The 24478-nt window shown below is 40.7% G+C and overlaps 1 protein-coding gene across 7 annotated transcripts in view; it reads left to right on the top strand.

The window, feature by feature from the left end:
- KCNMA1 (potassium calcium-activated channel subfamily M alpha 1) overlaps window positions 1-24478 on the top strand; it is a 726630-nt gene that overhangs the window by 533477 nt on the left and 168675 nt on the right. For all 7 annotated transcript variants that reach the window (XM_042961232.1, XM_042961231.1, XM_042961233.1 and 4 more), the window contains exon 14: window positions 419-574. In XM_042961232.1, the coding sequence (XP_042817166.1) occupies window positions 419-574 (156 nt within the window). The remainder of the gene's footprint in view (window positions 1-418; window positions 575-24478) is intronic.

Below are 24478 nucleotides of genomic sequence, written 5' to 3'. Positions count from 1 at the left end.
GGAGTATTGGGATTGCAGATAAAAAAGGAATCTAAAACACACAGACATCTGATAGTCTGAGTCTGTTTGAGGAGCCAATTTATGAACAATTTAACCAGACATCCTAGTAGCATAGGCTGATGTGTCTGTCACAAGAGGAAATTCCCTCTGGACTTTGTTTGGCTACATGACAAACCAGAGGCGGGGGACCTAGGTTTGGGAGGTGCAGAAGCAATGATCCAAAGGGAAGACTGAAGACTGAAGTCTGCTGAATGGGAGAGTCAAATAAAACACCAAACACCAGACTCAGGAGAGGGAAAGAAAGGATGAGTCTGAATGCCTTCTAAGCAGCTGGGCAATGCTGCATTTCCCAGAGGAGCTTTTCAACAATTGAGCATTTAGGAATGAAAGGTCTCATACCTTGCTTTTGCTTCCACAGGCGCATCTGCTAAACATCCCAAGCTGGAACTGGAAAGAGGGGGATGATGCAATCTGCCTCGCAGAGCTGAAGCTGGGGTTCATAGCCCAGAGCTGCCTGGCTCAAGGCCTCTCCACCATGCTCGCCAACCTCTTCTCCATGAGGTCATTCATAAAGGTAACGTCTTGTCCTATTAGAGCACATTAGCCCCGGATTCAGTTTGTCGTGGGGTTGAGTAGAGAGCACAGCTTAAACTCAAAACAGATCGACGGGCTTTAACCACTTTGGTTAAAGAGAAATTCCTTGTTACAGATTTGGGCACAAGGCCAACTTCTTTCAAAATTATGTTTTTATTTTTATTTGGCACATCCACGGCCATTAAATGATTGTTCAAAGCACAATCCTCTCTTTTTTTTAGATAAACCACATGTTTATCTATCAACAAAGCCTCCGCTGTTAAAACAAAAATATGATTTATATACATTCCATATGGCACCAGAGCGCCTAAAGAAAAGAATTATCATTTTGCTCTTTTACATCAAGTGGCTGGTGGACCTCTCACTGTGCGGATAAATGCAGACCATGTGTTTGTGCTGAAGCCCAAACCCCAACAACATAATTCATTTATTTATTTCTGCACAATCAAGGAGGCCAGCAGGGCTGACATGCCATGGTTATTTGAATGGAGAGTGAATCTATGAACCGAACCCTCAGCAGCGGCGCCCTGTACCCTGTGACACGGGCGGTCTGGGTATGCTCCTCGTCGGCCGGCTCACCCCATAGAGCTTACTGGGCAGCCACCCAGAGCCTCCAAAGTGGACCCTGCCTGTTGGACCAACCCAGGCAGTGAAAGACCCAACCCTGTCCTCACAGGCCAGGCCAGGACAGTTTCCAGGACACTGTGTTGAGAGTCCAGGCCCCTACTAAGAGAGTTTGGAGACTGTGGGATAATGGTAACACCAGTCCTTATCCTTGGTCTGTTCCTGGCCTAGACCATCAAAGAGGCAGACCAGTGCAGTAAAACCTGCCTCGTTTGGGCCTTTCTGACTTGGCATTGGTGGCTATTAGCTCAGCATCTGGGCTTACATTCATTCCCCTTCCTGAATTTGTAGTGATTGGAGTGGGAAATTAATGAGTTACCAGGAGGTCCAACAAAGCGGGGCTCGAAGCTCTGCAGTCAAAGGTGTAAGACCTCCGGCCCTTTGCCGCCATTACTGCTATGTCTGGTACCAGTGTTAGTCATTTGGGGGAGGTGAGGAAATAGCCTTGCACTCAGTGAGAGGGATGAGTGGGAAGGGTGGGGCTGGAGGTGATGGACCAACTCCATGTGCGTGTTCACCCTGGGCATCCATAGCTGTGTGATTAGAGCAAGGCTTTTTTTCTAGGTCCTTACCCTCTGTACCCACCTAATTTACATTATTTAGCCAATTTATAGATAATAATACTTTATATAAAAGAACAAATTGTTTTGGAGTCCCTTCAATCACTTTAGCAAAGGATGCCTTGATCAAAAAATTCCTGCAACTCACTATGGTCCCAAAGACCTCATCAACTCCACAGATCTCCAGGCTCAGACCCAGCTCACAAATAAGGACATGGCTTTTTTTTTTTTTTTTTTTTTTAATGGCTTCTTGAATCCAGGCTGCTGTTCCCCTGCCTGGATGAAACTGAATGCAGGCAAAATGGAGTTGGCAGGGGAGTTCTGTGTGGCTGGACTTAGAGGCATGCCCCAAAGCCAGACGTAGCCTTGCGTCTCCCACGGCTCTTACATTCAACACAAGGAGCCCAGACCCCAGGATAAAGGACTGTCACCAAGAGAGCTCTCCTGGCTCATTTGACCAAGTTCTGGTGGTTTCCTCCAGCAGGGAATTACCCACAGGCCCAGGCACAAGGTCTGAGACCTGGGCTCTGCTTCCTTACGTTGACGTAACGTGGTCTTGGCAGGGCCCTACCACACATGGGGCGCTTGACATGCGTATGTTTTGATTTTGTGGTGCCTGCATGGAAACTAGAGCTGCCTGTCAAGAAAATTAATAAAATGGATGTGACGCTGATTCTTCAGTGTTATTACCAGCAGGGAGAAAGAACTTCTGTCCAACTTTCCTCAAGACCCTGAAGGGCCTCACCTCTGGAGCCAAGGACGTCCCCTCCAGCCCAGCTAATCCCACTGCCAAGTTCCTATTTAGGAAGAGCCTGTGGGAGAGGCCCAGCCAGGCCCCGGTGTAACTGAAAACACATTTCCCTCCTAGGGTTATGTTACCGTGTTATTTCTGCCCGGGGCCAACTCCTCTGTGTTTGGAGGTAGCTCTCTGAACATGGCCTCTTGACATTCAGGTGGTCTTTGTGTTGGAATTTGCTAAGGCACATGACCTGGAAATAACAAGGTTTACCTTCATATAGGTTTTTTTAATTTAAAATAAGGACAGTGTTAAGCATGTGCTCCCGTTCTGTCATCATCGTGTACTTACCCTCCAAACCCCTGATCCTTGTCTCTTTTAGGTCATAATAAACACCATGATGATGTTCTCCTCGGCATGTTTATGTATTATCCCTCATTCCATAGGTCACAAAGCCTTCACTCCTTTTTATTTGGCAGGTGGGAAGATGGAAAAGAGAATCTATAACTGGATGAGTGTTTACAGAAATGTGCTTCCTTCCCCAGTGTCCCCCATGTCCTACAGCAGACAATTCATTAGCACTTCCACAGAGACAGGCAGGCCTTGAGGATGGAGGGAGGTGGGATGAGGCTTTGGCACATTTGATCCCTTGAGAACACTTAGCGTTTCTGGAAGCCAAACGTGGAGTGTGAGCTCAGTCTGTCCCTTGCCCTGGGCAGGTACAGCGTCTATTTCTTGGTTCTGCAGAATGCATTGTACTCTGCCCCTGTTGAGCAGAGAAGAAAGAGGAACAAGACTGAAATTATGGTATATCAAAGGTAGAATCACGGTGGCTTCCCACTGGGCTTTTCGTGTCCATGAGACCAAAAGCCAAGGCTGGAAGTAAGGACAACAAAGCTCAACAAAAGAGAGATGGGGTACTGGTATGCAGGGGTTACAAAATAGACCCAGCCCAGAGGTACCAGGAAAATATGAGGAACACCTGTTTATCCCCTGAACAATGTCACTTGCAAAGTTTCTTACCCTGGGGCCTCATTGCTCCTGAAAGCCTAGCTTCCATTTTGGAGATGTCATCTCATAATTGATCTAAACTTTTGGGGAATCTATATTTTTAGCCCACATCCTTGGGGGTAATGAATTCAAGTGTGCTAACTACTGTTAAAGACTTTCTCCTGGTTATTTGTATTTAATTTGCTCCGCTTAACCCTCAAGGCATGCCCTCCGCAGTTGCTTGTCTGCTGGGATTTATTTAACAAATTCATGCTAACCTTATAGCCAATACCTTCACAAAAGAGGCATGGGTTGGCCAGTCAAGGGTCCTCTGACCCAGCAGCCTGTTAATGAGAGGCTAAGCATTTTCCCCAGCAGCACCCAGATTTTGCCCTGGGTTCCTTTAAGTAGTGAAGGTGATCGTCTGGTTCCTTTGACTTGTCTACATCTACATGTTAACCAGGTGATCCCATCCACCTGTCAGGTTCAAATGAGAATCTTCCTAAGGTCTTCCGTAAAGACAAAGACAATGAACTTATTTAGCCTGTCTGCCATTGCCTCATAATGGACCACACTTACCCTCTACTTGGCTTCCTCCCTTGGATGTATTTTAAGATCCATTGATTTTTTTTTTTTCTTTTTCTTTTGGTTTTAGAGTTCTAGCATGTAATACTTAAGTTTCTCTTCAGCAGATGTGGTTTCAAGTTGGGGCTTGACCTGCCATCTCTGTGAATTGTGCTATTATTCTTACTAGGATTAGCTGTCCTTGGACATGATAAGTTGTGTGTGTGGGTGTTGTATATAATTTAGAGAGTGATTAACTCTTAACATGTCTTTTCACTCTACACGGAGTCTTCAGATTTAGCACATTTAAATCATTCTCGGGATTGCCAACTATTTTAACTCTGCTAAGCTACCATTTATGCGTGCACACGCACACACGGACACAGCCTGGAACATGGCATGCACTCCGTAATTATTTCTTGGTTGAATGAATCAATTAGGAAACCGGGAAAAGTATGTGATGTCCTTCTTGTATTTTTTCTCCCTGTTTTACAAGCTTTGAAATTTGTGGGTGAAATGTTACTTAATATTGATCACAACAGTCTCCTCTGTCACATTTTCTATTTCTGAGTGAGGAAGCCATAGGAAAATCAGGTCCATGTTCTTCAGAGCATATCCTGGCTGCAGTGGACTTTGCTGGACATGAAAAACGTTTGTTCATTATTGATATTACCATATTAAGATAAATACATAGTCCTGGTGCTACTTGTAGCCAAATGAATCATTTTAATACCTTTATTTTGGGTTGTGTTTATGTGTAGATGTGTTTCTTATATGCATGTGTGAATGCATTATGGTTCAGAAGCTAGAAATATAAATCAAGACTCTAATAATGGCTGAACTATAGTGAGTTCTAACTGTGTGCCCAGCCCTGGGCTAATTGTTTTATGTACATCAGACATTTACTTCTCACAGTGACCAAACCCAAAACTGGCGCTGTTATCATCCCCACTTTCCAGTGGCAGACGCTGTGGGTTATGAGAAGTTCAGCAACCTGTATGAGGGCAGAAAGCCTAGAATTGACAAATTCATGTGTCAGACCAAACAAACTGTCTCCAGGTCCTTGGGTACACCAAGAGGAAATACGGTAAATGGTAAGGGGGACCTTCGCTAGTGCCAGCATCATAGCTTTCTATAGTTTATGGAAACGGTTGCTTTGGTAGAGATTTCCTGAATACCTACTGTATTCCAGACAGGGTGCTAATCTCACTGTCATCTTCATGGGTAGGAGGCACTCATAAGCTTCAGGAAGCTTCTGTTATGACTGGGATGTATGGGCACACATTTGCAAGCCCCATTCTCTGGGTCTTGATGGCCTTTCTCTCTGGCCAGCTCTATAAGGGCAGAATTCACTGCATCAAGACATGTGAACCTAGGCTGGGATGAGTCAGGCTGGGGAAATGCCCCAGGCTTTCCAGAAGGAAGTGACATCACTCACTGCTGTATTCAGGGGGTAAAGCTAATTGGCTTCAGTAGATGCTTCTGGGAGAAAACAAACAGTTCTTATTGGCTGGTAGGTATGGGCTCTGCAGATCTGAGGTGTTCACCCAGGTGAGGGAGACATACTAGAAACAGGGCTCAACCCTGTGTGGACAGGAGTGAGGTGGGTGACAGGATCTCTTAAAGGGGGCCAGGGCTGCAACGGATAAGGCTGAGGTCAAGGTGGCTTTCTGTTTCTAGGAGGGGAAGCTAATGGTGTCAGAGTAGAGGGTTTGTCTGGCAAAGTAAATCCACGTAGTGCAAGTTAGATAGTGAGAGCCAAACTGTTGCCTATTTCATACCCTTGGGTGTCATCCTAAGCACAAATGGTGTCATGACAGTGGACTTCTGCAGATACCCTCACCAGTGGAGAGAGCAGCTCCCAATACAAATATACTCACATGTTTATTCTCATAAATCCTAGATATATAGAGGATTCCGATTTTTTAAAACGTTTATTTATTCTTGAGAAAGAGAGAAAAGGCAAAGAGAGAGGGAGAGAGACAATTCCAAGCATGCTCGGTGCTGTCACCATAGAGCACCATGCAGGGCTCGAACCCACAAACTGTGAGATCATGATTGGAGCCCAAATCAAGAGTCAGATGCTTAACTGACTGAGCCACCCAGATGCCCCAAGGATTCCTAAATATATTTCTCCATCCAGAACATCTCCCTGGACCCAATTTCATCTGTGTAACTGATACTCAGCATCTCTATTTGAATGCTTTATCTCATCTGAGACCTAACATATCCGGAATTGAATTCCAGTTCCTTGTCTGGAAACCTTGTCTCCTCCCATTATACTATGGGTGATGCCATTACTTCCCATTGCTCAAACTGAAATATTTGGAGTCATCCCTAGCTTCTTTCTTTTTCTCATGTACCACATCGAATCCAGCAGGAAATCCTCTCTGTTTGACTTTCCAAATATGCCCAGGATCTGAGCGCTTCTCACCACTGCCACTCTTCCTGTCAGATCCACACCACCATCCTCGGTCTCCTCCAGCATTATACCAGTCTCCTAACATCCTTCCTGCTCTGTTTTTATCCCTCCCCCACTCCAGTTTATCTTCAGTAAAGCATCCAGGACAATCCTTCGCAGGTGTGAACCAGATCTTGTCACCCTTCTGCATGAATCTTACCAAGGCATCTCATCTCACCAAGATAAAATTCTTACCAAGGTCTCTAGGTCCTAAGCAATCCTCACTGGCCTCATCTTGTAAATGCTCTCCTGCTCCTTACTGTCAGCCACACCTGCTTCAGCTAGTCTGCACGTTTCGCACATGCTATTCCTCTGGCCGAAACACTCTTCCTTCATGTAGCTTCATGGCTTCTCCCTAGCAAATCCTTCATGTCTTTGCTTAGTGTTCATTTCTCAGACCTTTCTCTAAAACAGTAGAAGTCCATTTTTAAAAGGGCTTGAAAACAAATTTTTAATTGAAATATAATATACAAACATAAAAAGGTACATCTAATAAATGGACAGCTTATTAAATATTCACAAACTCAGAACTCTCATGTAACCAGGACCCAGATTAAGAAGCCACACATTATCAGAACCTCAGGAGCCTTTTTTTTTTTTTTTTTTTTTTTTTAATGTATCAGTGTATGTGTGGGTCTGTTTCTGGGCTCCCCTGGGGAGAATTGACATCTCTACCATGTTGAGTTCTCCAGTCTAATATGGCATATCTCTAATAAAGAGATGCTTTGCAGTTCAACAGTTTTCCTGTAAAATGCAGGAGAATCAAGAAGAAAGTGACTAAGCTCATAAATTTCTCTGGGGCTCCTGAGTCCCTGGGTCCCTACAGGGAATAAATGTCCCACTTCACCGCATTCTCCAGGAAGGATTTAGAGGTTCTCCTTGGCTTCGTGGGGTGAGTAAAGTTTCCATAGTAAAAGCATCAGAATAACATTTTCAAGATTTACATCACTGTCCCCTCCAGAACCCCATACATCTATGGCCTTATCTATGCTTCTGGCTTTGTTTTCCTCCGTGGCATTGTTTATCGCCTCTTTTCTCTGAGACAGTGTAAACGCTGTGAAGCCTAGGGCTACTCGCTGAATCCCCAATGCCTGGAACAGCGCCTGATGCCCAATAGGTACTCAATAAATGCGTGTTGAATAAATAAATGAATAAATTGGCCTTAGCCTTTCCTGGCCAGAACTTTATGACAGACAGCTGGGTGGGGCCAGGATCACAATTACAATTTGGGGTGATTTTGGTGCTGAAAACTTCTTCCATTGCTACTGTGTAGGTAGTTCCCTTTCCAAATTAAAGAGCTTGGACTCCATGTAGAAACTTGAAATACAAAGCTTGGCGAGGACGCAGGAGGCTGGTTACATTTGGTTACAAAGCATTTCGACTGCCAGAAAATCCAGTCAGTGTGTTGTTTAAATTCACAAATCAAAATAAACACCCATGCACTGAAATGAATTTGCTAAACCTCAGTATCCCATCTGGGTCAGCATCATTGTGCATCCTCTTTTTCCCTCCTCGAATCTCGTCAGATCAGCGGCTCAGCCTGCCTCCCCTAATGCCATCCACTGTGCTCAAGATGACTAACGCCCACCTGAAAACAGGGCAACTTCCTTGCAAATGATTTCAAATAAAGAGAGAATTAATCCATGAACTATTAACAGGGATTTCGTTCCCCCCTGGCCCTGGTAATTTCTAGAACATTGAATTAAAGAGTTCTTAGACCTTTACAAATTCTCAAGGCAAACATTATTAGCAAAGAGAAGCCCATACAGCATGTTAGAAGATTGCCAGAAAATGTCAATGGAATTTCTGAATAAAATAAAAAAGGCTTATGCTTCCCTCCCGATTTTCTCTCCTTCTTCCTCCCTCCCTCCCCCTAACATGATTAGAAAGTCATTTCATGTGTCTTATATGTTTGGTCAATCAAAGGCAAACGTACATGATTGATGGTGACAGGGAACACATTTAACTCATTACTCTTTACTTTGCAGCAAAATGATTTGTGTAAACTGTCTGCCTAGCATTAAAGGTAAAACAAACTTAGAAACCCCAAAATGTTAAATTTTTGTCTAATATTTTCCTTTTGGTTTTATAGCCGTAATCACATATGGATTCTTTTATTTGGCTCTTGGCACAGACTGAACAAAAGGGAAAGGCAGCACAGAAAAATTACATAACATAGAGACAGAGCCCCATGGCCCAGTGAGAACAGAGCCACAGGAGCTGAGGTGGCCAGGACTCACCGTGAAAACCAGGAGAGGCTGCAACTCACCCTGGCTTTTATCAACTGCCAGTATAGTGTCAATAATGTGAAATAAGGCCCTCTTGACCACAAACATCAAAACTATCCACTTTGGAGATGATCACCCTTTAATTAACTACGTGTATTCACAGGCTGCGTCCTCCTGGCCTCCCCGACTTGGAATTTTCTCACTTAGATTTTATGGATGGCACATACCATTGGTGATTTTTCAAGCAAAAGTCTCAAAACACTATGAAACCATGAGGAATAAAGTTGCAGATTCCTTTAGTAAATCTACTGGCTATCATTGTCCTAAAGTGATACCGAGTATAAATCTGTGCCCAGAACAAGAACGAGGAATCTCTCTACTACTCTACATATCTAGGGGGTGCAAATTAAAGACACATCAGTGATTTATTACAGTGGTATTTTGTCAACTTTAAAATTATAATAGTATCCTAAGTTTGCATAGCACCTTATAGTTTATAACGTATACATTTTTACTTAAATTATTTTTTATTTGACCAGATACAAAAGCATCTTATTGAATATCATTTGGGCAAAGGAGCCAGCATTTCTGACCCTTCCTCATGTGTAGAGTAGGAAGACAGGAAAAGAGGAAACAGGAAGATGGCTGACTTCTAGTTGCACAGCCAGATGGAAAATGGTAGAGCAGGGCCCAGAACTCCACCAGACCCAGTGCTCAGTGCTCAACTCAGTGCTTTTCCCATTATTATGTGTTGCTTCCCTGAGAGAAATGTCTTGATATACACATTGTTTGGCTTTGTATTCAAATCGATAGCTTCTAAGAGTAGAAATCACTTCGTAGTATTCGTGAAAGTGGTATCCTCCATTTTCCCCAACCATGCCAAACTATGTAATATGAAAATTCAGATATTTTTCAATGGTAGGCAATACCTATGTCTGCCCCATTCCCTCCATGATCTGAAAAAGGTACTATCATCCCTGAAGCCTTGGCATGTGGGAGACTTTGTTGCCCAAGTCAAGCACTGTGGCTGCACAGGGGAGGGAGAGGGTGACTGGTTGGTTGAGGGAGGAACCAGTGGGTCAGAATGCACTATGGTGATTTCCAACACGGAGGTGGTATCAGTAAAGAGGGCGTGAGGTCCAGGCTCCTTCTGATTAAAGTACAAATATTTAAGTAACACAAACCACTTGGGCACAGTGGTAAGGCTCTGAATTTATGTCTTCAAGACTGGGACATAAATCCAGTCACATTTACCTAGCATTTCTTCTGGCCATTTTCCATTACAGGAAAATGCTTCAAGTATGTAGTCCCACCAAGATTCAGAAGCAATGTTAATTGTCCGGCTATCTTGTTCTTTCATTTTATTCTTTAAATTAACTTCCAGTAAAATTGATGTGTGTGTACATGTGTGTACACAGCTCTGTGCATTTTAACACATATGTAGAGTCGTGCCACCACTACCAGAATCAGGGTACAGAACAGTTCCAATACCCCCCAAATAAACTCATGCTCTCACTGTGCATTCTCATATCCTCCCCGGCCCCCTAGCCCCTGACAACCACTGATTTGTTCTCTGTCACTCTCATCATGTGATTTTGAGAAAGTCTTGTGAATAGAATCATACAGGATGTAACCATTTGAGACTGGCTTTTCTCATTCAGTATAATTCCCTTGAGATTCACCCAAGTTATTGTATCAGTATTTGATTCCTTCCTGTGTCTGAATAGCATGGCGTTTCATGGATGTGCCACAGCTTGTTTGTCGCTTCATTCCTTTGATAGCATTTAGGTTGCTTCCAGTCTGGAGAGATGATGAATAGAGCTGATATAAGCATTTGTGTAGAAGTTTGTGTGGACATTAAGTTTTAGTTTCTCTAGAGGAAATACTAGAAGTAGGATCGTTGGATTAGAAGGTAAGTGTGGGTTTACCTTTAAAAGAAATCACCAACGTGTTTTTCCAGAATGGCTGTACCATTTGTCATGCCCTCCAGGCAAGCGTGAGTGTTCCTGTTGGTCTGCATTCTCGTCTGCACTTGGGATTGTCAGTTTTTTTTTTTTTTTATTTCAGTCATTCTACTGCATGTGTAGAGTATCTCATTGTGGTTTTAATGTATATTTCCCTAGTGACTAATGATGTTGAACATCTCTTCATCTGCTACTCTATTATCTGTCCTTTTTGGTTTTTGGCCCATTTTTAAAAATAGGCTTATTTTTTAAAGCAGTTCTCAGTTTACAGGAAAATTGAGTGGAGGCAGAGATTTCCCAAATACCCCTTGCCCCACACCTGCACAGTTTCCCCCATTACTGACAGTGGGTACATTTGTTACAACTGATGAAGCTTCCTCCTTGCTAATCCCTGGCTAACACTGATGTTTTAACCATCTCCATAGTTTTGCAGTTTCCAGAGTGTTACATAGTTGGAATCACAGTCTGTAGCTTTTTCAGATAGGCTTTTTTCACTTAGTAATATTCTTTTGCATTCTTATATGCCTTTGCGTGGCTTAAGTGCTCATTTCTTTTTAGTGCTGAATGATATTCCCTATGTCCATTGTCTGGAGGTTCCACAGTAAATTCATCCATTCAACTATCTAAAGACATCCTGGTTGCTTCCAAGTTTTGGCAATTATGAATAATGCTGCTGTAAACATCCATGTGCAGGTTTTTGTATGGACATACATTTTCAACTCTTTTGGGTGAATATCAAGGAGAGCAATTGGTATGGCAAAAATATGTTTAATTTTGTAAGAAGTCACCAAAGTGTCTTCCAAAGTACCCTATCGCATTCCTACCATCAATGAATGAGAGTTTCTCTTGCTCCACATCCTTGTCAGCATCGGGTATTATCTGTGTTTGGCCCTTTTTTTTTTTTCAATTGGGTTGTTTGCTTTTCACTGTTAAATTTAAGAGCTCTTTATATATTCTGGATATCTTGATGGATTTGTAAATACATTCTCTCGGGTCTGTATCTTGAGTTTGCGTTTTCTTAACACTGTCTTTCCTGGATAAAAGTGTTTAATTTTGAAGATTTTAGGGGTTTTCTCTAAATGTTAAATATGGAGTTTCCACATGACCCAAAAATTCCACTTCTAGGTGTCTACCTAAGAGAAATGAAACCGCATGTACTAATTTTCCATGGCTGCTATAATAAATTACCAAAAAATTGCCTGCTTAAAACAACACAAATGTTTTTTTTTCTTCCTTTTCTGGAGGCCAAAAGTCTGAAATCAGTTTCATTGGACTAAAGTCAAGGTGTTGGCAAGGCTGGTTCCTTCTGGAGGCTCTAGAGGAGCATCTGTTTCCTTGCATTTTCTAGTTTATGGAGGCTGCCTGCATTTCTTGGCTTGTGACTCCTTCTTCATATCCCTCTAGCATTTGCTTCCAATATCACATTTCCTACTTCCTCGTCCTTAATCAAATCCCCATCTGCCTCCTTTTTTTTTTTTTTTATAAGAACACTTGAGATTATAATTAGGGCCATCTTGGACAATATAGAACCACCTCACATCCCAAGATCTTAATTGTATCTGCAAAGTCCCTTTTGCCATGCAAGGTAACATTCACAGGTTCCAGGTATATCTTGGGGGGCCACTATTCAGTCCACCACAGTCTGCCCTTTGGCCTTAAAATTCTGTATCCATCAAACATGTAAAATACATTTACCCCATCCTAATATTTTAAAAAGTACCAACCCTGCAGCACCAATTCAAGTTCAGAACCCCATCTAAATATCAGCTCTGAAGTCCCAAATTTTATCATCAAAATTAGTATGGGTACAACTCCGGGTATGATCCATTCTGGGGCAAAATTCCTTTCCATCAACAAATCTGTAAAACTACAAGACAAGCATTCTATCTCCAAAATATAATGATAGGACAACCATAGGATAACAATTACAGGCATTCCCATTCCAAAGGGAAGAATATGGAAGCAAGAAAGGCTCTATGAGCCCCAATTAACTTCAAAATCCAATCAGAAAAATTCCATTAGTTTCACGTCTGGGCATAATCCTCTGTGGCTTAAAATTGGCCTTAGCTAATGTGATTCCTCCAAATGTATCATTTTTCAAATTACTTTGGCTATTCTAGTGTTTTTGCCTTTTCTTGTAAATTTTACGATCAGCTTACCTATCGACAAAAAAATCCTACTGGTATTTTGTTAAATCTATATACCATTTTGGGGGAGCACTGGCATCCATGAACATGGATTCTAATCCATGAGCATTGTCTCTCCATTATTAGGTAATCTTTAACTTCTTTCATCAGTGTTTGTAGTTTTCAGCAAACAGGTTCTGTACATTTTTGCTAGATTTATACATAAATTATTACAATTTTTGGAGCTACTGTAAATGGCATCTTAAAAAAATTCAGTTTGCAATTATTCAATGGTGGTATGTAGAAATACATGTTATTTTGCTATGTTGGCCTTGTATCCTGCAACCGTATTACACTGACTAGCATTTCTTGAAGGATGTTGAATAGGAAGAGTGAGAGTAGTGGTCTTTGATTTTTTCCAAGTCCTAGGGGGAAAATATTCAGTATTTAGCCATTAAGTATAATGCTAGCTATAGGTGTTTTGTAGATGCCTTTATTTTGAGATTGTGGGAGTTCTTTTCCATTCATAATTTGATGAGAGGTTTTTTTTTTTTTCTTTAAATCATGAATGCATACTGACTTTTGCTGAAGGCTTTTTCTGCATCGATTGATATAATCATGTTATTTTTCTTCTTCTGACTGTTGATATGGTCAATTATGTTGACTGATTTGAGAACATTGAACTAGCCACTGTGCATTCCAAGATAAACCCCACTTGGTCATAATGTGATGTATTCGCTAATATTTTTATGAAGGTGTTCTGTGTATGTGTTGTGAGTATACTCTTGTGAGTATACTGTTCTGTAGATTTTCTAATACTGTCTTTGTCTGGTCTTAGTATCAGGGTAATGGTTGACTTCATTAAATGAGTTGAGAAGCCTTTCCTTTTCTTCTATTTTCTGCAAGGGTGTAGAATTTGGTGTAATTTTTTCCTTAAATGCTTAGTAGAATTCACTAGTGAAAATATCTGGGCCTGAATTTCTTTTTCCAAAGGTTTTTAAAGACTAATTCAATTTCTTTAATACTTACAGCTCTATTCAGGTTATTTATTTAATCTTGGATGAATTATGGCAATTTTAGGTTTTTGAGGAATTAGTCTAATTTATCTGAGTTACACAATTTATGTGCATAGAGTTGTTTATAGTTTTCAATTTATTTTACATTTAACATCTATGGGGTCTGTAGTGATATCTTCTCTCTTATTCCTGATTTTGTAATTTATGCTTTTTTTATTGTCAATCTTACTACATGTAAAGTTTGCTGGTGTTTTCAAAGAATCAACTTTTGGGTCTATTACTTTCTTAATTTTTCTGTTTTCTTTCTGCTTGTTTTGGGTTTATTTTATGCTTCTAGCTTCTTAAGATAAACCTTAGGGTATTGGTTTGAGACTCCTTTTTAAAAAATATAAACATTAAATGCTATATAGTTCCTTCTAAGCATTGCTTTTGCTACATTCCACAAATTTTGATATGTTGTATGTTGATTTTTATTCAGTTAGAAATACTTTTCAATTTCACTTGAGACTTCTTCTTTGACCTGTGGATTATTTAAATGTGTGTTGCTTAATTTGGATATATTCCTCTTATTTTGATATTACTGATTTGTCGTCTGATTCCATTATGGTTAAAGAACCTACTCTGTATGATTTCAAGTCCTTTAAATTTGTTAAAGTATGTTTTATAGGATCTATCTTAATGAATGTTCCGTGTGACCTTAAAAAGAATGTATATTCTGCTATTGTTGTATAGAGTGCTTTATGAACATCAAGCATTAATCCGTGCCACTTGGTGGTGTTGCTCTGTCCTTCTACACCCTTGCAGATTTCACGTCTGCTGGTTCTACCCATAACCATGAGAAGAGTGCTGCAGTCTCCAAAGATAATTGTGATTTGTCTATTTAATTCTGTCTGGTCTTGCTTTGTGTATTTTAAAACTCTGTTAAATGCATATACATTTGCATTCTTGTTTTCTTTCTTTCTTTCTTTTGGTGAATCGATCCTTTTTATCATTACATATTGTCCCTAATATTCTTGGTAATTCTCTTTTTCTGAAGTCTAGTAGACTTCAGATCTGATGTTAACAAACCCACTCAAGCTTTCTTTTTTGACTAGTGTTTTCACAGGGAAGAAACCTTTTCTCATCATTTTCTGTCTAAACCAAACTGTATCTTTAAATTTTAAGTGATTTTCTTCTAGACAACTTATAGTTGGGTAATTTTTTTAAAATTCCATTCTGTGAATCTGTTTGTTAAAAGGTGTGTTCGACTATTTATCTATAATGTAGGTCTAATATTTTGCTATTTGTTTTCTGTCTGTTTCATCTGTTTTAGTTTCTTCTTTGGGGGTATTTTGAATGTTTTTAGTATTTCATTTTATCTATTGTATTTCTTATTACATATATATATATATATATATATAGCCTTATAATTGATTGGCCATGGGATTGTAATGTACATACTTAACTTCTCAAGTCTACTTAGATTCAGTGACTTACCTCTTCAGTTGTAATGTAGAAACCTTATGAACCTGTAGGTCTCTTTACCCTCCCCGTTGTTGTTGTTGTTGTTGTTGTTGTTGTTGTTGTTATGTTATATCTATATACACTGACAACCCCATAAGACAGTGCTATAATTTTTTTACTTTCAACCATGAAACATATTTTATTTATTTTATTTTCATTTTTTCAATGTTAATTTCTTTTTTGAGAGAGAGAGAGAGAGAGAGCGAGCACAAGTTAGGGGAGGGGCGGAGAGAGAGAGGGAGACACAGAATCCTAAGCAGTCTCCAGGCTCCAGCTGTCAGCACAAAGCCTGACACAGGACTGCAACTCATGAACTGCAAGATCGTGACCTGGCCAAAGTCGGATACTTAACTGACTGAGCCACCCAGGCACCCCTCAACCATTAAACATATTTTAAAGAAGAGTATCATCTTTTATATTTATCCTGATATTTCCCCTGTTGTTCTTTCTTCATTCCTGATATTCCAGCTTTCCATTTGTTATTCTTCTCATTCTGTCTGAACAGCTTTCTTTAACAATTCCGTTAGAGCAGTTTGCTGGAAACAGATACTATTTTCCTTCATCCAAGAATGTCTTTAATTCACCTTAATTCCTGAAGGTCATTTTTGGTGGATACAGAATTCTGGGTTGACAGATCTGTTATTTCAGTACTTTGAAATGTTGTTCTACTTCCTTCTTGCCTCCACTGTTTCTGATGAGAAATCTGTAGTCATTTGAATTATTGTTAACCTATAAGTAATGAGTGATTTTTCTTTGCTTGCTTTAAAAATTTTTTATTGTCTCTGGTTTTCTATCATTTGATTACACTGTGTTTGGACATTATTTCTTTGGGCTTATTCTGCTGGAGCTCACTGAGATTCTTGTATCTCTAGGTTTGTCTTTGGTAAAATATGGGAGGTTTTGTTCATTTCTTCAAATATATTTCTTGCTCTATACTCTCTCTTGCTTTCATTCTGGGATTCATATGACACAAATATTAGACCTTTTCTAATAGACCACAGGGCCCTCAGGCTGTATTCATTTAAAAAAATTTTTTTTTCTCTCTGTTGTTCAAACTGAACTATTTATGTTGCTTCAAACTTCAAGTTCATTGATTCTTTCTTCTGCCATCTCCCATTTTGCTACTGAACCCATCCAGTGAGTGTGTTATTGTATTTTTCAACTCTAGAGCTTTCATATGATTCTCATTTTTATCTTGTTTCTTTACTAAGGCTTTTTGTCTTTTAATTCTTTACAAAAGTTTTCTCCTTTAATTGTTGAAGTGTTTTTAAAATAGCTGCTTTATGGATTTTGTTAGATAATTCTAGTATCTGTGGTGTCTAGGCATTGGATGAATGCAAATTGAGATTTTTCTGTTTATTCATAAGCCAAGTAATTTTTTTTATTGTATCCTGGACACTTTGATTTTTTTTTTTTATTTTGAAACTTTGGGTCTATTTTGATCTTAGAAAAAATGTTGATAATTTTATTTTGACATGTAATCAACCTGTTGGATTTTAGGCTGCATGCTCTGACCAGGCTTCTACGGATTGTGATTCCAATGTCAGTTGAATTTCAAAGCATTGGCAGTGCTCTTTGGATCTGTCTCACATCAGTCTCAGACTGGGCAATAGTCTATATTATAGTTTGTTCTCAAAATCTGTATATGCTGTATATAGGGCCAGCTGCATCCATGCACAGCTCAGGGTAAGCCCAGAAGTTCAGAAATGATTGTAAGAGGCTACTTTCCCAAGTCCTCTTTCTCTGTCATCAACCAGGGAATTGTCAGCCTCCATGGCTGTCAGCCTCCTCCTCTTTTAAGCCTCTGACCAGAAAGCTGGGGCTTTACTTTCCCTGCTTATTATACATTTCCTGCTCCTATGTGCCCACCCAGGGCAAACCAGTGGGAAGACAATGACAAGAAGCAACAGGGCTTTGTCTCTCACTCTTCTGGGACCTCAGATCCTCTAGCCAGTGGAGGTTCTCCTACCGCTCATGTCCTTCCAGCTCCCATTGCCACAGCTGCTACTGCCACCACTGGATGCCTTAGGGGTACAGGTGCTAGAAAAGAGTAGAAAAGAAAAAGAAAAAAAAGAGAAAACATTGTTTCTCCCATTCTTCCTGAGTATTAGGAATTCCTTCTACTGGTGTTTGAGCCAGAACCGTAGCTTCTCTTGGAGTTTTCTGTCCACATCCTGGTCCTTGCTTATAGGTTCTGAGGTCAGGCTGGAGGATGGAGAGGAAAAATAATAGTAAACTCATTGCCGATTTGGTGATACTTCCAATTCTGGTCATTTCCTCTAATCTGCCTGCTATTGTTCACTTGTCAGGGTCTTCAACTGGTTACTACATGCATTCTGTCAAGGTTTAAGAGATGCATTCAGTGAAATATACAGGGCAGAGAGTACTTATTCCACTTTATCCAGAACCAAAAACCCAAACAGTGCTTTAGATTGTCTTTTACAGTCAGACCCAGGAGAATATTGCCTCTGGGACGGTATTGTCATCATCGAGTCCTTTTAACATATTCAGTAATCATTCTCTTTGGGATGGGTTTGAGATTATCCACCTTTTCATCCGAAGCTATAGATAACATAATATGGCAAGCTACATTACGGCAAACTCCTGTGCCTCTCCTGGTAGAACAATATGAGGTGGCTATTTCAACTTCAAACTCATTTGGCTGATTTAGAGAAACTTTGGGACAACAGTAAAATGACACTGAGATCAATTTAGGCATCCATCTGCCATCTTGAAAAATGGTGTGCAATAAAAGCTTTCAACTGGGTATAATTTTTTTAGTTTTTATCATTAATGCCACTTGTATTTCAGGGTAACAAGAGTGATTCAGGCCCACTTATTAGGGTTTGAAGTTCTAAGAAATGCAGGTTCCCTGCCTCAGTGTTGTGCTTTATTTGCCATAGGGGATGGGAAGTAGGGTGGGAAGCAGATGGAATTAGTTGACATATATGAGTAAAAGATAGCATTTCCTCTCTTTTTCCCATATTGTATCAGTAGATAGGCAATCTCTGCCCATTGAGAAATAACATCTATATCTGTGCCCATTGATCTTGGTGTGCAAAAGCTCCTTGCTGGCAGTCTACCAAGAGAAGTCTGTGTTTATTCCTAGCCTTCATACTTATGGCATTGCTTTTTAGTACGATGGATTTAATCAGTTTCTCCTTTCTCTAGACTGTGACAAAGTAAGTATCATTTAAGAAAGAGTTTCTGTTGGGTTTCTTATTTTAGTTAAAGTTTGGCAGCAAGAGGCCATTTCTTTCAGTGGTTGGGTATTTTTTCTTCTTGAATATACTAGTGTGGAAGGAAGCAACAAAGGAGGAATACTTGGTGCCCCTTTCAGAATTCAGATTAAGTATTAGGCTTGTTTGGCCAAAGATGTTGGGTAGTGTCTCCCTATGCAGATACATCCATGGACCACCATGTTCCAAATTTTCCAGCATAGCCCTCACTCTGCCTTTTCTCCCTCACTTGTGAAATGTGAAGGGACTTGTATAGCTGTGTAACAAGTAGAGGGCTGGGCAGTGAGAAAGCTGTAAAGACTCTGATTTAGGACATAATTTGTTGTAGGACCTTGGACTGCTTATTCAACTTTTCTGAGCTTCATATTTTCCCACTGTAAAATGTGTGAGAGTATAGATGATTATTGGAATGATTGCAAGTGTGTTAAAGCCCCTAGCCTCTTTCTTCCTTCTTAGGAGTGGGTGGTACGGTTTGGGCTTCTATTTGCCATGAGACTTGAGACTGGGTTGGGCTTGAATCACTGATGGGAGAAGATAGAGGGGTGAACCTAATATAAAACCAATCTCAAGGGTGGCATAAAGTTATCCCTCCCTATATTGCTTACACTTTTGTGTTGCCAACATCTTTGTAAATGACTGATGTTGGGGGAGGTCTCCAGAACTCTTTGTAGTGAGATACGAGGTTAGCAGAATTTTCTGCCTGAGTACACTTTCTAGGACAGGAGCATTGTTCATTGGTCTAAATGACACTACTTCCTTCAACCCTTTCAACCTTCCTGTCAAAAACCCCACCCCCAGCCCCCTAAGCTAGAAGCTTTTACAGGTGAAAACTGGGTGCCTCTGTCTGGTTTTTCCCAGGCCTCTTCTGTGAATGGATACTCACTGACTGTTGTTCCCCATATGTAATGAAAGCCCAGCTAGCTAGTACAGCCTTACCCAACACAGAGCCTTACAGTGGAGTGACCTACAGGAGAAAAGCTGTGTGCTAGAGTGAGTTACCTGGGGAGAACTCAGAGAGACTAGCAACCTCCCAGCTTGTGCCTGGAGGCTTGAAATGTACTATTGACTTGACCTTGCTTATGGGACCAGTGAACGTAGAGGGACAGAGAGACCTGTCCCTGCCCAAACAAGATCATCACAAGTCTATACCAACTGCAGGATGAGAGCTAGCCTGACAGTTTTGGGGGAATAATGAATTATAATGATTGCTAACATTTTCCTAGAAATACGACCAGAAGGAGAAAACATGCCTTCCAGAACTCTTCTCAGGAGGCATGAAATTTGCAGTTGGAAGGAATACTTTGGTAAACTATTTGGAGTGGAAGGGATGGGCTTTCTCCCCCCAAGTGACAACAGATATTTTCTAAATTGCCTACTAAAAAGGATAAATCCACTTAACTGCAAAGCTTTTTTTTTTTCTTTTTTGAGGGAAGTTTGCAAAATTGGGGCGAGAAATAGACTATAAGGGTAGTAGAGGCTAAAGACTCTGAGCAGTTGATCATTCTTCTCTCTTATGTCCCCATGAGTGCTTAGCCTCTACTCCAAATATGAGTTGAGCAAGTATTTTTTAAAAATAATGTTTGAAGGGTGCGTGAGTGGCTCAGTCAGTTGAGTGTCTGACTCAGTTTGGGCTCAGGTCATGATCTCATAGTTCATGAGTTTGAGCCCTGCATCCACCTCTGCACTGACAGTGCAGAGCCTACTTGGGATTCTCTCTCTGCCCCTCTCTCTCTGCTCCTCCCACACTCATATGCACTCTCTGTCTCAAAAAAATAGACATTAAAAAAATAATGTTTGAATAAGCACCAGTTTATTGGTATGCCCATTCTATGGACCAAGGATACTCCAGGTATCAGTTCCAAATCCATCTGAGAGGTGAGGCTGGAAGTAAGGAGCAAAGCCATTTGCTAGGAAGGAGGATGATAAATAAGAGTATGGTATAGAGATTCCCCAGTTGAGGCATGTGGGCAAAAGTCAAGTCCAGGAACCAGAAGACTGGGGTAGCCCAGTCTACCCATCAGGATCTTGCTGGCTTGGGTATCCATTCCAAAGGCCAGGCTGGGTCTTCCTCCATCAGCTTCAGGCTCCATCCACATGTGACCCGTCTCCTATTTTAGGGGACCATTATTTTCTTCAAATATCTAATCTGTCTTACCATCATATTTATTTATAGTGAACTTGCTGGCCACTAGGAAAGGTGAGGGATTGGGAGGACCTCTCAGTCATTTTGGGGACAAACTCAAGCTTCTTAGTTTTTCTCCTCAATCCAGAGGATCATTTGATAGTCAGTGGTGTTCCAGGCTCTTCTAGCAGCAGCTAAGCAATAGGAAGCCATGAGTCTCAAACCCAACATCCAACTAACTGACCTCTGTTTCTTTGTGTGAGCTGGAGAAATGTCTTTATTATCACCATCATCATCATCATAATCACCATCACCATCACTGTTGTAACCATCATCACCACCATCACCACCATTACCATCATCACCATCACAGTCACTCATTACTTATAATGATAGCTGACATGTATAGAACTTTACAGGGTACACACTCAGTAAATGCCATCTTTTAGTGCACAAGGGCATTTGACACATTTGCCACGCACTTTACACGTGTCCCTTCATTTCAACTGTCTTCATTTCAACTGTCTTCCAATTGTTGCTCTCATTGTGCAGGTAAAAGCATTGAGCCTGGGAGAGGTTATACAGCTTAGCTCAGGGGCACGCAGGGAGGTTAGGATTTGAACCCAGAGCCTGCATGTGCTTTGGTACTTCCTACGCTGCTATGCCAATGAGGACCATGGCCCCCCTTAAAAGGAAACTGCTAAGCCCAACTAAATGCCTCGGCAACTTATAAGCTGCCCACTTTCAATCTCTGAACCAAATGTCTTTTTGATGAGGCCTAAAATCCACTCCAGGAAGCCACAGAGGGGAATTTCTGAAGTCATTTCTAACTTCCTGTGAAAATATTCTGTAGCTGGCAAGAGATGTTCCAGATAACAATGAATACACAATAAAGCGGGTGCCTCTGCCTTGGATACCTGGCTCACAAATAACCCATTTGGCTTCCCAATCACCCTGATACCTAAAACTAGCAGAATTTATGCTTGCGGCTGGAATGGCTCTGTTCAGCCAGAAAGCAAAAGTTTATGGCTGAACCCTTTGCTCTGAAATGAAATCTAGTCTCTTTGGCTCGACTTTATTAGGCCGTATTGTACAGCGATAGGAGACATAAGTATCCAGAATCTGCTGTCACTAAAATGGGACTGAGTTGGCAAGCGTTTTCGTCCTCACACTCGATGCTGTGTCCTAAAATGGGGAAGTTGAATAGAAATTAGGGATCCAAATCAGGGCCATTTTTTGAAACTTTATTTTTAATTGAATTAAATATAGCCATCTCATTGTTCTGTCTTTACACAGCCCACATTGAAATGGAAGCTAAACTATCATTGGGGTCACTGAGTCAATGGAGAGAGACTAAGTAGATAAATCTGGACTCCTGGAATATTGTTTAGACTAATTACCAAAACAACCCAAACACTTGGATACTCAGTGCTTAATTAGGTTTAAGCTTTCTCTGTAACTGGCTCCAGTATTTAGTGATATTTGTGGAGAACATTCTTTTTCATCTGTAATTTAAAGGATTGTGATTGATTCTCCTTAATCTTTATTCTTCAAAGGCATGATGGAGAATACTTGTTTTCTGTTCTTCACTGTCTTAGGGAATAGACCTTTGCTACTCAAAGTGTGGTCTATGTCCGGGCAGCGTCATTGTCTTGGAGCCTGTTAGAAATGCAGAATCAGCCCCCACCCAGGACCATGGCATCAGAAACCACATTTCAGTAAGAACCTTGCATGATTTACATGCACGTCAGAGTTTGGGAAGCTGTGGACTCAGAGCCTCAGAAGACTTTTGTTAAGTAAGCCTCAGAAGTGCCCCCTGGTGAGAAATTATCCAGAGTGATAGCAGCAATAAACCAAACCATCTAAGATACTGAAGATCCTGCAAAGGCATAGGCAATGCTGTGGTGGTTTGTCTCTTCAAAGCAAGCTCACAGTTTCTGTGATGGAGAATGCTTTTCTTTTCTAATTCCCTTCCTATCCATCCAGTAATCAATCAATCAATCAATCAATAAACCATTGTTTCTCAGAATTTGGGGGTAATGGGATTGCCAAATGTAGCCTCTTCTGGGCTCAGTCTGTTTCCTGTTGAATTGTTGTTTGACTTTACATTGGAATCCAAAAAATGATGGCAAAGAGAAGACAGAAGGCTAAGTCCCATGCGGAAGACAGTGTGGTCATGAGACAAGGACACAAAGGGGGCTTCTTTCCTCAGGGATGGCAGTGAGACTCCTAGCTAGTGGGAAGAAGAACATTAGTTGGATTGATGGCAGTATACCAGCTCTTGAGAATTCCTTCTTTCAAACTCAAGCCTCCAAGTTATTGGATTTGGAATTTAGAAAACCATAAGCCACTTGTTAAGTAGCCAAAGAAGTTCTGTGATGACAAAATTTTCCAGAAAAATATTGCTCCTAGTATGAAGTTTTCTGGGAAGTTTAAAAATGACCCAGTTCTACCCATTCCTTATTAGAACCTAATATAGAATTTTTCAACATTTGGAGGCAGGAATTGGTTCGTTGCATGGTCCGACACTAAATGCTGTGAAGTCATCAGTGCTGACTTGTGATTAGATACTTAGGAAAACTGCTTGTTTCATTGTGTCTCTTTCTCTAGTTTTTGTCTTGCTTAGTTCAATGCAACAAATATTAATTGAGCACCTCTTATATAAGCACCTTAGAAGGTAGTATGTTGCTTGTTCTGGAAGATACAAAGTTGAGTGCATAAGGAGGGGCTCATGTTCCAAATGCTACTTTGCTGTAGCTCTCGTCAGATGTTAGAAGACTTGAATGCTATGATGGCAGCTAATGATAGTTAACATGCACTGAGCACTTACTGTGGGCCAGATAGTGTTCTAATCATTCTGTACTGATAACCCCATTTAGCCCTCCCAAGCCCCCTAGAAATGGGCTTGATTAGCATTTCCAATAAGGCAAAGAAGAGCATGTCAACCTGGGAAATGAAAAGCCTCACCAGTGAAGGGGCATATGATGCAAACTTTATAGGAAGAATTGGATTTGACAATTGAAAATAGGGATTTATATATATTTCCAACAGAAGGATCAAGGGAAACAAAGTGGTAGGGAAATCAGAAAGAAGGAAAGTTTTTAGATTAGCATTACCTATCTCCATGAGCTACTCCTTGAAATAAAGGATCGTGTGACTAAATGCCATGTTTGCAGATTTACAACTACTATTAACATGTTAAGTCTCTAACCATTGCAAAAAAAAAAAAAAAAAAAAAAAAAAAAAAAAAAAAAAGCCCAGTTTGGCTTTGTGAATTCCAGTCCTTCCCAAATCTACTTCTTCCAAATATTATTGAGCTACTGCTGGGTACATAGGCTACACTGGAGATTCAGATAGAATTTTCTGCCCTCAAAATAACCTATATTTTCATGGTGACCCTCTCTCCACTCTGTGCATTTGAGATAATACCTGTTAGTAAGTTCTGATGCGCTTACTTTGGGAAATAGCTGAGAATACTCCTACTTTGCCAAAACTTGGGGGGAATTGTGGGAAGTTGGGTTTGTAAGAGAAGGCCAGCACATCTGTCAGTGAGTCCATGGATGGGTGCTGTGAACTGTATGCTACTCATCCACGAGGGACAAAGTACAGAAAATGAGAGCAAGTTCTTAGGAACTTTGAGAGCAATTTGATAGATTAATTTTATAATGGTTGAATCGAACAAGAAAAATTTGGGACCTGTACTTTGCATATCTTTTTCTTTTTTTTTTTTTTGGAATTCATTTCTGTTAGA

This window comes from Panthera tigris, chromosome D2, assembly GCF_018350195.1.
Source record: "Panthera tigris isolate Pti1 chromosome D2, P.tigris_Pti1_mat1.1, whole genome shotgun sequence".
Taxonomy (NCBI): Eukaryota; Metazoa; Chordata; class Mammalia; order Carnivora; family Felidae; genus Panthera; species Panthera tigris.
The sequence above is the reverse complement of the archived record's forward strand: the minus strand, read 5'-3'. Positions and strand labels throughout refer to the sequence as shown.